The following is a 14,178-nucleotide window of genomic DNA, read 5'->3' as shown; positions in this document are numbered from 1 at the left end:
TCAAACAACAAAACATCAGGAGAGTCCATAGTTTGGAATTTGAAATTTGTCTTTTCAATAGTTTGCAAATGCAGCCAAGATGACATAGTTAACATGGTCATTTAAACTTAATGGTCCTAGTCCAGGTCCTGCAACAGATGTGCACCCATCACAGAGCTAAAGTTGAGTCAGAAATGTGTTGGCAACCTGAACAGAAAGGCGATGGATTAAAATGGGGAAGAGTCTTGGATTACAATTAACTGCTTAATCAAATACTGAAAAAACCCACACTGACAGAAATCAAAACATTTGGTAAACTGAAATTGGTAAGCTGAGCATTCTTAGCAAGAAACACACACATGCACACACACAAACTCTTTACAGAGCTCACACTTCCAATAACAATACCACACTTTTGTCCCTGCTATAACAATGAAATTAAGAGTGCTGAATTTGGACTAATACTGGTTTTGCTCACTAAAGCATCAAATGACAATCTCTTTTTCACTCACAAATGGTGAAAGAGCTGTTCTGTGACTTTACAAAAGAATTCTAAGATGGAGTTTGATCCTTTTCTGAAAAGCTTAGACGTGATTGCCTGTGGTGCTGAAGGACTGAATCTACTTACCCAGAATATCTTTGCCAGTCCTGTGTCCAGTGGGCTTTAGAGCAGGTCACAGAGGAATAGGTTTTTTCCTCAAATTTGCATTTTTGTGAAGCTTTGTGAGAACAGAATTACTTCTCAAAGTACAGAAAAGGCAAAAACCAATATGAAACCAACAGGTAGACAGCTATGTTTATCTGCATGTTGCAAATGCAACCTAATTTTTCACAAAAGTCCCATTAGATTTCGTTCCCCTCATTTCCCTCACTCTTTTCTATTTCCATATCACAAGAAGTCAGTTTTCTACTTTATCATTTCAACATATCTATTAGCAATGAGAAATCACGTTAGATCCTGGCAGCCGTCAGCACATTCATTAGGTAACTGGAAATATTTGGGAAGCATCTTGATTACTTGAAATCAAATTCCCGACAGCCAAGGGCAATATTTTTAATCCAAGAAAAAAAATCACTTTTTGTGCTTGCCTTAGAATTTGAGTTTGTCGACAGGATGCAGACAGGTTTTGGTATTTACAGTTAAGAACTGACACTTCAGAAATTAAAACGTGATACTTGTTCTTTAAAAGGTAAGAGTATCCATTCATGTGGAAGTTTTCATTTTTCTTTTCCACCTTCGTCATTTGTTTCTTGCTCCTCTTATTCAGCTGCTTTGCGCTGACCTCTCATTCTCAATAGTGCTATGCAGGGGAAGTGATCTATTTCTAAAAATCATGTTTTGCTACTATGGATCACTCTGCAGGTTTTTGCTTGTGTTTACATCTAGAAATGCAGATACAAAAGAAAAATACACTTTTGAAAGTTCTGAACAGCCACAGCCCATATTCAAAATTAGTTAGCATATAAGTTTACGCATCAAGCAGGAAAATTTCACTTTCCTGTGTATTTTCAAGTCATTAATGGGACCATGTATTAAGAGGAAATCTTAATCAGAAAAAAAACCTAATAAAGCAAATCCTTACTGTGATTAAGAATTTGCTAAACAAAATATACTGATTTATGACTTGTGCTTCCTATTAAATTTTGCTCTTGGAGGTAGAGAGGAAAAGCAATTTACATGAATGGGAGGAAACTACTAATCCCTTTCAAAATCACACTGGGAGAGGTTGAGAGGAAAAAATTGGAGAAAATCACCTCCAGAGAAAACTGTTATTTGATTCTTGTGGAACAAAAGAACTCCATTCTATAATTTCATAGAAGATACCATTTGTCAAAGTAAATGAAATATCTTTGTAAAAATTGTCTAAGGTACTACTACTAAAAACAGTGCAATAAGCATAATAGTGCAGAAGTTCACAGAAATGGCTGGTTTTCTCTAAATAAACCTTATTAATTTTTAATTGCTGTCCCTCATTAAAAATGAAGAAAGAGCTTATGAGTAAGCAGATCTATCTTAGAGTGGAAACAAAATACAATCATCTTTAGGCAAATAGTCAGATAGGTGTTTTAGATTAGAACAGCTTATTTTTAAGTGTGTGCCACAGAGTTCAATTGGAACTAATGAATGGGAACTCTTCTGCATCCACTTGTTACATCACCAAAAATAGCAGCATATATATTACTGATGCAAATGTTCAGTTTGTTTCCCGTATTTTACATGGCAAGAATGGTTATCGGCACTTGTTTTCTCCACTTCATCTTCATGGAATGCCATTCTCCTTTACCTATGATTGAGGAAGCCACACTATGTCATTGCAGTCCTTGAATACTCTTTAGGTATCTCGCGGCTTCAGCTACATACATGCCCTCTATCGTGAAGTCATTTTACGAAGCACATTTTCCAACATACAGCGTAACATTCAGGCAGTTACACTTGCTTTCAACTAGCTCCTCTGCTGAACACTAGCTTCCTAGTTCAATACAGCCAGAGCAGCGCTGGCTTGGCAATACCACGTGCCATTTGAAACCTGAGGAAAAAGCTCGCTCTTCTCTTCACTCACTCTCCTTTGAGGCTTTAAACAAACACTCAGGCATTTGGTGATACCCAGCAAAACGCATGGTGAATCAGCTGAGAAGCTGCAGGCTATTTCCCTTACTAGCCTGACCTAAGGATACACCTGATGTTCCACTGCCCTCCTGCATCACCAGGATCTGTCACAACAACGAGGACAATATTCTCCCGGTGCAGTGCTTTCCTTGAGCGACAGTACTCCGCATCTTGCTCTCACTAGGCAGAGAGGTTACTGTTGCACTCATCAGTCCTCTCTCCTCTGGGCACCCACTTCTCATTCCAAAAGAAGAGCCAGCTTTTCAGTAAAAGGTTTGCTTTTCCTCTTACCTGCCCACTTATTTACTCCACCTATGGCTCTGACTCATCCTGTAAGTATTTTGGAAGGTTATTTATTATCCCAGCTTCAGTTAGCTTGGTTGGTGCTCAACACTTGAAAATATTTTAGATTGAGCTGAGAAATGCTGAGGCAACCAAAGCAGCAGGAATTTTTGAAAAATCAGGCCTAAACCAACTTTCTATTCACTCCTGACTATCCTTGTACGTAGATGTACTCTTACAATCTCCGCATGATCTCACTGGTGACATTGTACCTTAGTTTATTTTTCCAGCATTTAAGTGGTTAGTATTTTGAATACTCCCTGTGTAGTACTTGTAGTACAAGTGTCAGGATTTCCTCAGGAGAATAAGTTGAGTGCTGTAGACTAACTCATGCCAATAAACAACTCGCGTGCTGGCTCCAGCGTGGTATTCTTCAGCAAATGTTATTTTAGTTAAGCGCCTTTATGATGCTTGCCTTGTATATGGACTCTTGTATACAAAAGATTATCTTGCCTGTTTATACTACAGGAATCACACGCACTAACAAATAAACACATAACCAGCATTAATTTCTAAAAGATAACAGGGCTGAAAGTCACCGGCCTTTCTAGGAACTCTTCCAAGAAACAGAAATTAGACTGAAAACTAAGATTTAAATTGTTTGTTAAAGATTATTAGAAACAAAATGAAGCTACCACCTTTCCTCCTCAGAATAGAATACGGTTTTCTGTTCAGGCACACTAGAAAATTGTAGTTAGTTGATTTGTTTATTCACCACCTGGGAATTGTTCCAGGCTATCCTCAATTTATCCCGTGAGTAAAACCGACACAACTGTTAGAGAGAAACTTAAAGCTGTCAATTCAGACTTGGATTTGGAATGTATTTTTCTTGTGCTGCTGTTTGACTAAATTATACAAAAAATTAACAAAAAGGGTGTTGCAGTTTAATGAGGTTTTGCACTACAAATTTTTCTTCTATCTATTTTTAATAGACTCCATTTATTCTAGCTCTTAAAAAACAACAACAACAAAAAAATCATATTGTGGATTCAGTAAAAAAAAAAAAAAAAAAAAAGAAAAAGAAAAAAGATCATGAGTATGCACAAAAACCTTGATCCTGTATAGCCAAGACTGTGTATTCCCTGTTGTGATTTATCATATAACTAACTAATTGTCAATGGCCTATTTCAGGAGACTTTCCTCTTGAGTTCAACCCACATGCAGACTACATTTGGGATTTTCAGAGGCTCAAGGGAATGAAAACAATCAATACCCATACAAAATATACAGAAAATTAATTTACTAACTTTCTACTTACTAATTGAACTTCTAGGCAGTGGGAACTTTTTTTTAAAATTGTTTTTCATTTTTTCCATCATGATTTTAACCTGAAACTCAATCTCTTGGAGTAGTACAGTATTGTTTGTGTACAACAAAGAGCTGTACCTGCATTCATAGGTGTGGAAGCTTTGCATGGAAGTAACTGCAGTCTGTGACACTGTTACCTGGCAGCAGTAAATCCTGAATGTCCTCACTTATGGCAGATGGTCTCTTCCACTATTGGGAACACAGCTCACTATACTGGTCATTGCCCCATGATTAAGAGACTATATCGATAATAAAGAAAGAATGGTTGAAATTTAATCCTCAGGTGTAATCTGTTTTCTCGGAAAATAGTGACATGCCTCATATAAAAGTCACTTGCATTGTGGTAAGCAAGAAGAGTAAGCATTTTGTCCCTTTGCGTCATTTATAAATCTAGCCACTTTTCTCCATCTATTTACTATGGTATTTTAAACACATCTGTTCATGTACACATGGGTTTAAATATACCATTAGAAAAGGCAATACCAGGTAATTTTATCATTGAGAAGGTAGGTAATTCATGAACTACTTCAATAACACAACAGAAAAAAATGTCTCTGCATCTGTTTGTCTGGCTAGAGGTATAGAAATGTGAATATTGACATAGTTTTAAAAAAAGCAAACAAGCAGCTTTCCTGCAGCAGTACAATCTAGGACAAATCATTACAAGTAAGCCAGGCAACTTAATACACTCAAATAACTTTTCCCTGTGAACAATCCAGCCACAAAATATGCCCACCCGCTCCATTTTAATCTGTCCTATGAGTGTTAACACAAATTGTTGCAATCAAATTCTCTACTCCAAGAAGAAAAGCAACATTATAAACTACGCTGTACCCACCTGTTAAGGCTGAAATCACCGGTGAGAAATTTATATGTTAGCTGGAGAATAGACTTATTCCTGTTGTCCTTCTCTCAATCTGGTCTTTATGTCTTGATCATTTGCATGATTTGTAGACCACAGCATTCCACATACACTGACTTCTTTATAAGAATGCTGATTTGTTTGAAAATAGAAAATCACCCATACCTAAATGTATGAGTTATGTGATGGGGAAGTTGGCTTCCCCTTTGTGAAGAAAAAGCAACCTAGAGTCAGGGGCACAATGGACACACCTCAATCATCTCAGTTCCTTCTATTCTCTTAAACAGCTACAATCTCTGTATGAATGGCTTGATGCCTGTTCTAAGTGATTGCTCTGAACTGGAATTCTCTTGCCCGGCTTGAAGAACTCTTCAGTTTTTGATTCCTGCTATGCATGTCAATCCTTTGCACTAAGGTGGTGCTGCCTGATTTTCACTAAGAAACAGTATGCTATTTCTTCTGTCCTACCAAGTCGATACTTCACATTCAAAGATCTGCTTCATGACAATTCTTTGTGAATAATCAAAATGTAAACGTGCATCTCCCCTTCTCTTTCTTCCCCTCTTTGGAATTGCTGCTGATCAAAAAGTGTTCCTGGGTCTCTCTCCTCTGAAAATTCCAGGTTTTATCCTGGGAAGGGGAGGAAGGGTAACAAAAACCACATTGTTACTTGAAAAATTATAATCTACTCAGTTTCAAAGGATAACCCTGAAAAGCTATTTCACCCCGTCAAGGAAATACTTATCACAAGATTTTAATCAAAGCTTAATTTTGTGCCCAGTGTTTCTAACCAAATGTTTTCTATCTAGTGTTATTTACACTCTCTCTGTTAAGCGGCATTAACACTCAAATGTCTCAAGCTGTTGCCAGCATGAACATGGAGTCTCAGTCCCCCTTCTTGCTAAAGCATCCAGAACTGCTTAGTGGAAAGGCAGAGGGAAGAGAACAAAAACTCAGAGAAAAGTAATTTTAAAATTTTTTTGGGGGTGGGGGTAGCTTTACATAAAGAATAACTGTTAGCAACTTCCCCTCTCACTTCCCTGTTGTTTAGAAAAGTCCTTGTCCTCAAAAAAGCTGTCTGATTTCTATCTAACTCAGTTTATGTTGGGAGGGTCTCAGTCTTTCCCTGCCAAACTTTCTTTTAAGCACCAAATAAAACCCCTCTGTTATAGCTATTGAACTAATGGGTTCTACTGATGTCTGGAACAGAAATGGTGAGAAAAGATAAGAGGAGGACAAGCCAAGAAAATGGGCGGGGGGGTTGGCGGGAGGAATAACCTTTAAAGATTATTTGAGAAAATGAAGAGGAACTGAAATTCAGTATGGATACTAGAGCCTCAGTATTAACAATAATAACTTTCTCTAATAAGCTTCTCCAGGGCTTAGGCATCCTTTGCCTTCAGATTTTGACTTCAGGCCCCAATCCAGCAAAGCCCTTAAACCTGAGTAGTATTAATGAACTCAACCTATGTCAATGGGATTGGCTCATAAGCATAAATTTAAGCATGTACTTAAGTGCTTTGCTGGATCAGAGCCTTGCTTGTTCTAGTCGATAGTTACCTTATAAGTGGGAAGTGTCTATCAAGCAAAATTACCTTACAGATGTGTAAGGGAAATCCATTGCTAATCACGCAGCAGGTTTTGTGATACTGGATGAAGCAGCTATCTGCCATGCATCAGACTCCACATTTTTTCCATGTAGACAAACAGTCCCAGTTGAATACCAGCCATTCAGACTTAAGTATCCAAAAGCTGCCAGTCTGCAGTGTACTTGTTCGAAATTAATTCCTTAAAAATTCCTTCCAGTGGTTGTTACACTAATAGTTTAGCACCTTCATTGGACATTATCATACACATCCAGCATCACAGTGCTTTTGTTTCTTACCCGTAATCCATGATCCTCCCAAAGCTGAACGTGCTTCACATTTCAAAAAGTTCCTTTCTAGAGAACAGAAATCTTACTGCTTTTCCTACGTCTGTCTCCACTTCCTCTTTCATCTTAGATGCTTTCAGTGGAGATCAAATATAGCCCAAGTTTCCTTGTTGTAAATATAGATAGACCCTGAGCCCCACCAAAGTGCTGTACTACTATCTGTTTCCTCCAATAAAGCAGCAAATGCAGACCTACTAATAGAGGAAAAAGTATTCCCACAGAGGCCCCAGTATTCCAGCAGAGGCGAACTTTTTGCTACCTTCCTTGGGAAGAAGGAAAGAAAGCATCCTAGTCAATCTCCATGAAAATAGTTTGCATGACTTGTGAGCAGCCCACCTGGAGCCTCCTAAGATTTCAAGTCTGCAAGAAGGGAAGTCTGGATTCTGCTCCAGAAATTTCTGAAGGTCAGAAAAAACAGAAAACCCCTGAGAACAAGAACAACAGCAAAAGATAGAATGAATGGGCAGATGGTCAGAAAAACACTGGAGGACAAACTTAGTATCAGGATCAAACACCTATTAGCTTATCATAAATTGATAATAAGGGATTTTAGACTCATCTGATTTATAATCCTATGGGTCAGCTCCTTACACGTAAAACGCTGGCTTTTCTACACTGGACCTGGTCCTTAGATGGTGTAAAGTTTGTTCACATCAGCACAGATCCCAGGGGGACATTTCTTTGGTGAGAGGTGGCTAAGAATTCCACAGCAGCTACCCTGAGTCTGACCCTGCTTTATCAAATTCAACATATAGCTAAAACATACAGAAAACATGTATCAGCTATTGTGTACCAGGCTCCTTACAACCAGATATATGTCCTTTGATGTGAAACCATGGTTTTCAGTCCTGTTTTTAAGGTAAGAACATTTTCTAACAACTTATTTACAGTCAGAGGTTATCTCTCGTATTTGTGAAGTACTGAGATTATCTGTACATGTGTGCTACTCAAATTGATTTAAAAAAATCTCATTGGGTTGTGTACACATATACACCTGTCCTTTATGTATATAAATTTTTTTATGAATAGAGCATTTTTTAAAAAATCATAACTTCTTTGAAACACTCTTACAAGTTTTAAAAGATGCCATGGTCATGTGATAAACAATGGCTAAATTAGGAATTCTTAAAGTAGTGGAATGGCAGTAATAAATAGATCAAAGACTTCCCTATGCTAATATCCATATGATTAATAAACAATATTTCCTATCCTGTAATGCATGTCATGGTTCTGATATATAAGGTTTCACATTTTTTGCCTGCACACAAGCACGCACAGGCTCACAGAGCAGATGTGAAAGTCACAAGTCTCTAATGTAATTCATGCTCCAGTTCAGCAACTGTGAGGGTATGCTGAAGACAACGCTGTGACTAACGCAGCCAAGAAATTCCTGAGAGAATAAGAATGACTGTTAACAGTTCTGAGAAACTCTTCCTCTGGGTTATTATCCCATAGAGAGAGATAGTGGGTTTTAGCAGTCTTAACCAAACAAACAGCTCTGAGAAACTAGACATATTCCCTCTGAGATTACAGTGAATGAAAAACAAAAAACCATCTTATGTTAAAAGCGGTTTGAAGCATTCATGATGCTCTCAGTGAAGTACTTGGACTTCTTCCTGCTTTGTGCATCAGGTCAGAGTTTCCATACTCCCAAAGGAAACTAAGCATTGGCTGAAAAAAAGAGAAAGTCCCATTTACCCTTACTGTTATCTTTTCACAGCTGGCTTGATTGAACAGGGGTGAGGCATGGGCACATGTAGTGACTACTACAGCAACCAGAAAACAATGCAGTAGCAACTCAAACAGGTGCACCTGTTTAAATGATTTACATCCAGGACACTCTGCTCACACACATCAAAGTAACTGAAAGGGAAGTTGCTTGAAAACTCTATGTTCTTGTAGCATTCTCCAACTCCTTAAGCTAGCTGGCAAGTGAAAGATGTGATCCAGTCCCAGGGCACTAAAAGCTAGAAATAAAGTAAAACACTACCTAACTAATGGCTTCAGATCATTTTAAGATTTCAGAAATGTCAGCCTCCTTCTTTCTCACACCACCTACTTACATTGCCTAAAGGAACTCTGCTGTCCTAACACAGGTTAAACACACAAAGAAACATTATCTTATATACATCAAGTAACAAGCAGTAACTATTTCTTCAACTGCCTCTCATGCATTTCACACTGTATCAAAGCAAATCAAGTTAACAGGGTAGATGGGGAGAAGAAAGATAGTTTTGTGACTAAGAAGCATGGCTACAACTCAACTGTTGGTACTCCCACAGCTTTCCCAGCTCAGTCTTCTGTGCTCCTTTTGTCTTTGAAAAAATAACAGCAGTAAAAATATTTCTAGTATTTAAGTTTTCTGTGTTACGTTTCCTAGTGTGCTGAGACAGTGATTGGCAAATCAAGCACTGGTTGCAGACTGAAGTTCATTACTGGTGCATTATTGTGGCACTCTATTTGCTGGTACATAGCATCAGAGCATCCGTTAAGACAACATTTGATATCATCACTCATCTATCTGCGTTGTCATACAGTCCAGATGGTTGCGATATGTAGGCAACTGGGAACCAGAGCAGCAGGAGGAGTACATCCTGCTGCAATTTTCCCTCTGGTGATAATCTTGATGCATTTAGATTAGCCTGTTGGTTAGGAAGTCTACAGCTCTGGGTTGATGCACCCAAAGACCTAGCAAACTAAATAAACTGGAGCAGCTGCACTCAGTAGCTTGCCAACTATCAAATTACCAGATTTGCTCATAAAAACTCAGTAAAAGATTACTGCAAGTCAGCTTAGTGACAATCCCCTACTATGCAGAGTGAATTTTCTTTTGAATTCCACAACGATGGCATTGTTGCAAATGGGTCTGTTATTAAAGATCAACTCAGAAATCTGTGTACTTGAGCAGATTAACTATTACTATGATGTACAAACCCAGAGGCAAAGAGGAAACAAGACTTATTCCATTTGGCAAATGCAATTTTATTTCTGGATTAGTTGTAAGAATTAAAATTTTAAACATTCTAACATGTGTACCCTGCCAGATGCATTAATTGGCATACTGCAACAATACTGCAAATGAAGAAGGTCAACGTAATTAATCATCTCTGTATAAGTACAGAGCTCTCAGGAACGTAATAGTTATTTTTCTGTGTTACAGAAAGGAAGGTTTCCAAACTGTGAAGAGGCGAGACTTCAGTGGGAATTTGATAAACCAAAAAACTATAAACTGGCTTTCATTAGTCCAGGTAAGAAAAATCTAAACACAATATGAAAAACAGAACACAAACTGACAGATACAAGGAAGGAAGGAAGACAAAGACATTTCTAAGGAGGTATCTTGATAATATAAAGAAATTACTAAGTCTGTGACTGTAATCATACTTATTTAAAGCCAGGTTAGTATAGATTTTATAGTCTTGAGGAATTTACTCAAACAGAAGATAGAGTCACCAAGAGCAAAATGTTACACTCAGTGACTTCCTGTACAGTTTAGTCACGTATATAGCCTCACTGACAACAAAGTACATAACTGCAAACTGTGAATCACACCCATATTTTCCACCCATGACTATATGAGGGAGTAATTTTTGCCACCAATACAAATACTCAGTGGTATAACTATGACTACACCTAATGATTTTATCTGGACTAATTGCTAGCTATTTACTTTGCTGGTAGAGAAGATTCTTTATACTGCATAAGCATCACCAAAATTATTCCTTACGCTAGCACTCCTGGCGTTACTGGTTCTTCCACCAGCAGGGTTTTTATACTCAAAACAACTCACAACTGAGCAACAGAAGTGGACATTAAGAGAGCTACAAGAATATGAGTGAGAACAGAAGTTACCTATATACATTCCCATTTCCCCAGGAAAAATCACTATGTATGGAGTAAAAATACAATCCTTTTCACACCCAAACCGGCCTGTGAACATGTAATCACAAGTGTTGCATGTGGGATCAGACATCTGTGTTCTATCTTCGTTTGTCATTTTGGTGTCTATTTCCAGGAAAATTGGAAGATAATTTTCAAAATTTGGCCCCCCAAAATAGCAAAAAATAGATTGAGTTCTCACAGACCAAACCATGCTCACTGGCAGTCCTTCTCAATGATTTTGCAAAAATTTCTTGCTGTATATGTATAGAATGATTTCAAATTACTCTAATTACCTGAAGAATCTGAAGTCTCTAGTTCAATTTACAGGTCTGATTGCTCATATTTCTTTCAGATAAAGATGCATTTCATGTGGTTATTGATTCCCTATTAATTTATAGAGCAGCAGGTTCCTGCAGGGGAAAGACTTCATTTCTCCAGTATAGCCTTCTTTAGAAGAATGTCCTGCACAAGAAATGAAAAAGAGATAGTGAAACAGATGCTGTTAGCTGTAGTGCAATTTTTAGTCTTTCTGGTAAGCACAATTTTACATAACTGGATCTCAGTGGTGTCATTTTGATTTGTACTGTAAGTAGTAATTGAGAAGACCACAAATACCCACATGCAACAAGAAATTTTACCTTAGTTCTTCTAGAGATCTATGACTGTTCTTACAGTAATTACAGGATAGAGAAACCATACACAGTAAATTGAGTTTGTGACACAAGGATAATTTTGGGACAAACCCATCGTATAGTGACAAATTAACACAGGCAAACTTCAGTGAAAACCAAACAGTCTTGAATACTTGTTTACAGGCACACTATCATATAATACAAATGGAAACTTGTTCTTTGGACAAGCCTTAACAAGGAAGTAATTTGTAGTTACTTATATACTTATGAATTCACAAACCCACAGCAGTGGTCCACAGATAAGGAAAAAAAAATTAGATTAATCCTACTTCTTTAGGCAGGGCCTATTTATTTTATAGTCTGGCAGATGATAAACCAATTCTGCAGGGGACATCTAAGGGACGTTATGAAGTAGAAACTAAATACTTGTATTTTAATAGGACAGGCATGGCAAAAGCCCAAAGAACACTCCAGCATGCCAGGAACAAAAGCAAGCGTGGCATGCAATGCACAGGCAGGCACATGCTGAAAAAATAACGCAGCCTCACAATGGACAGTCATGTTAACTCAGGTCTGGCTATTCACCATGAGGGAACACTGCAGTGGCTACAGCTGCAGGAGATACCCTTGTCTGTACACAGGTGCACTGCCTTCAAAAACCTTTCTGTGTGTGTTGGGACTGACTGCTGATGAGGGAATAGTAGGGCTAAATATACAGGATATGAAAACAAAAGCAACAGCGACAGTTATTTCCTTGCTTGTTAGTTTATGCACAGGTATTAAACAAAATTTTACAGCAATCTTCAGTTGGTGTTAGCCAGTAAAACTATACTGATTTACAGCAACTAATACTCTACTATTCTACATAGAACAAGAGTCCGGGTTAACAGTGACTACAAAACTTTCCTCTGCCATTTTACATGGTAGTAAGAATATCTTCAAATCTTTTCATTCAGTCAAGCTAGAAAACATTGGTCTTGCTTTTGAAACTGTTTGTCCAAAGTAAAGCAAGTTGTATTGACTTGATACCTGTATCACACTAAGCCATGGATTCTTCTGTTTCATACCTATGCTGATTATCTTTTAAAAAAGGACTCTGTGAACATCACAAATTGCCAAGACACCCAAATCACTTAGCTCTTTTGAAAATTTTATATTTACGTTGGCTTAGACAAGGATAGTAACTGTGATCTAATTAAAAAAACCCAAACAAAACAGAATTAAATGTCTAGCTGTGATGAAGAATGCTTATAGGCATTTGTTTCCTCAGATTATGATCCATGGGACCATAGCAAATCATCCAGACTGAAGTAAGTAATTTCTAAAAAAAACCATCCCCAAAATCCTCAAACTTTAAACCAAAAGTATGAGTGTATAGTCATGTACAACCAATTCTGAGAATCACCATTTTGAAGAGTCTGGGAACCACTGCTGTAATGCGTGATAGCTACTTATAACTATCAAATTAGCAACCATGTGACGCCGGTTATGTAGTTCACAAGAAGTAAATACTTGAAATATGTCTGATGAAAAAAGCAAACTGTATAGACTATTGTTACTAGCCTTTTAATTCCCAGAGAAAGAAAGCTTATGCACTTACGTTTCATCATTGTATTCCTTTGGAGGTGATGCCGCAATGACTAAGTCAATCCAATCCTGAAAAAGAAATGCACAGGCAAACATGTGCTGCTAAATACTGCTTTTAGAGATGGTTAGTGGACCACCATGGAATATCAGATACAGGATCAGGAAGGCAATCTATTCCTGGAAAACCACAGAGAGCAGCAGAAAGATCTCTATTAAAGACTTCTATAGGAAGACCATTTCAAGATTGAGCTTTTTGATTTGTATCCTGAAATTAAAGAAAAATCTACTGGTCTTGCAACGAGCTTTCAAAAATCATTATTCTAAGAATCATCCTGTATTCGGTCATGTTAGCAATTAATACAGTTCTTGCTGAGAAAACTGTAGCTGTAGTGCAGTGTTACTTGTACATTAAGAAATCAAAGATAAGATAATCTATTATCATAAAATTCCAATCAGCTTGCAAGTAATTTTCAATATCAAAGAGAGATTCTACAGATAAATGTACTATAAACACTCAGAATGTAATGTGTTTAAATACCAATCTTGACATGTGACTAAATGCCATGAACTTTCACAGTAAATTACATGCATGATTTTCAGAGATGCTATATGCCAATATCTTCTGCAGATTTCAGCTCACTTTGGTAGTATGTGGCATACCTGTCACTTTTGACGTTTGCAACCTTAATTGTGTTGATGTGACAACGTCATGAAAGAAAAGTATACCTCATATGAGCATTACAGGTAGAATGAAGAAGTATTCCAGGTTACTTACCCCACCCATGTTCCAAGCTCTTGCTAGTGTTGCCTGTGCTTCTGCCAGCCTGCTGTCAATTAATATCTTGCCATTTACAGCTAGTATTTCATCCCCTTTCACTATGCCTCCTGGTGAAAAGACCAATATGGTATACATACACGTAAGCAAAAAAAATTCTGTGGGTCTTTTCTGTCCTGTATTTATGCAGTAATGAGTATAATGAAAAGTGTCTTCACTAGATGTGAAGGCTTACACTAAAAATTGACATAAACAAGGAATTTTGCTACA

At 37.6% G+C, this 14,178-nt stretch overlaps 1 protein-coding gene across 8 annotated transcripts in view; it reads right to left on the bottom strand.

Annotated features, from left to right (window-relative positions):
• Nucleotides 1-9,993: 9,993 nt before the first annotated feature.
• Nucleotides 9,994-14,178, bottom strand: part of USH1C (USH1 protein network component harmonin) — a 52,747-nt gene continuing 48,562 nt past the window's right edge. For 7 of the 8 annotated variants that reach the window (XM_030038779.1, XM_030038784.1, XM_030038775.1 and 4 more), the window contains 4 exons: nt 13,909-14,018; nt 13,147-13,202; nt 12,132-12,252; nt 9,994-11,376 (listed from right to left, as the gene is read on the bottom strand). In XM_030038779.1, coding sequence (XP_029894639.1) covers nt 12,153-12,252; nt 13,147-13,202; nt 13,909-14,018 — 266 coding nt within the window. In that variant the 3' untranslated portion in view covers nt 9,994-11,376; nt 12,132-12,152. The remainder of the gene's footprint in view (nt 11,377-12,131; nt 12,253-13,146; nt 13,203-13,908; nt 14,019-14,178) is intronic. The other variant, XM_030038780.1, reaches the window with a different exon arrangement.

Source organism: Aquila chrysaetos, chromosome 16, assembly GCF_900496995.4.
Source record: "Aquila chrysaetos chrysaetos chromosome 16, bAquChr1.4, whole genome shotgun sequence".
Classification (NCBI taxonomy): domain Eukaryota; kingdom Metazoa; phylum Chordata; class Aves; order Accipitriformes; family Accipitridae; genus Aquila; species Aquila chrysaetos.
Note: the sequence above shows the minus strand (reverse complement) of the source record. Positions and strands in the feature narration are given on the sequence as shown.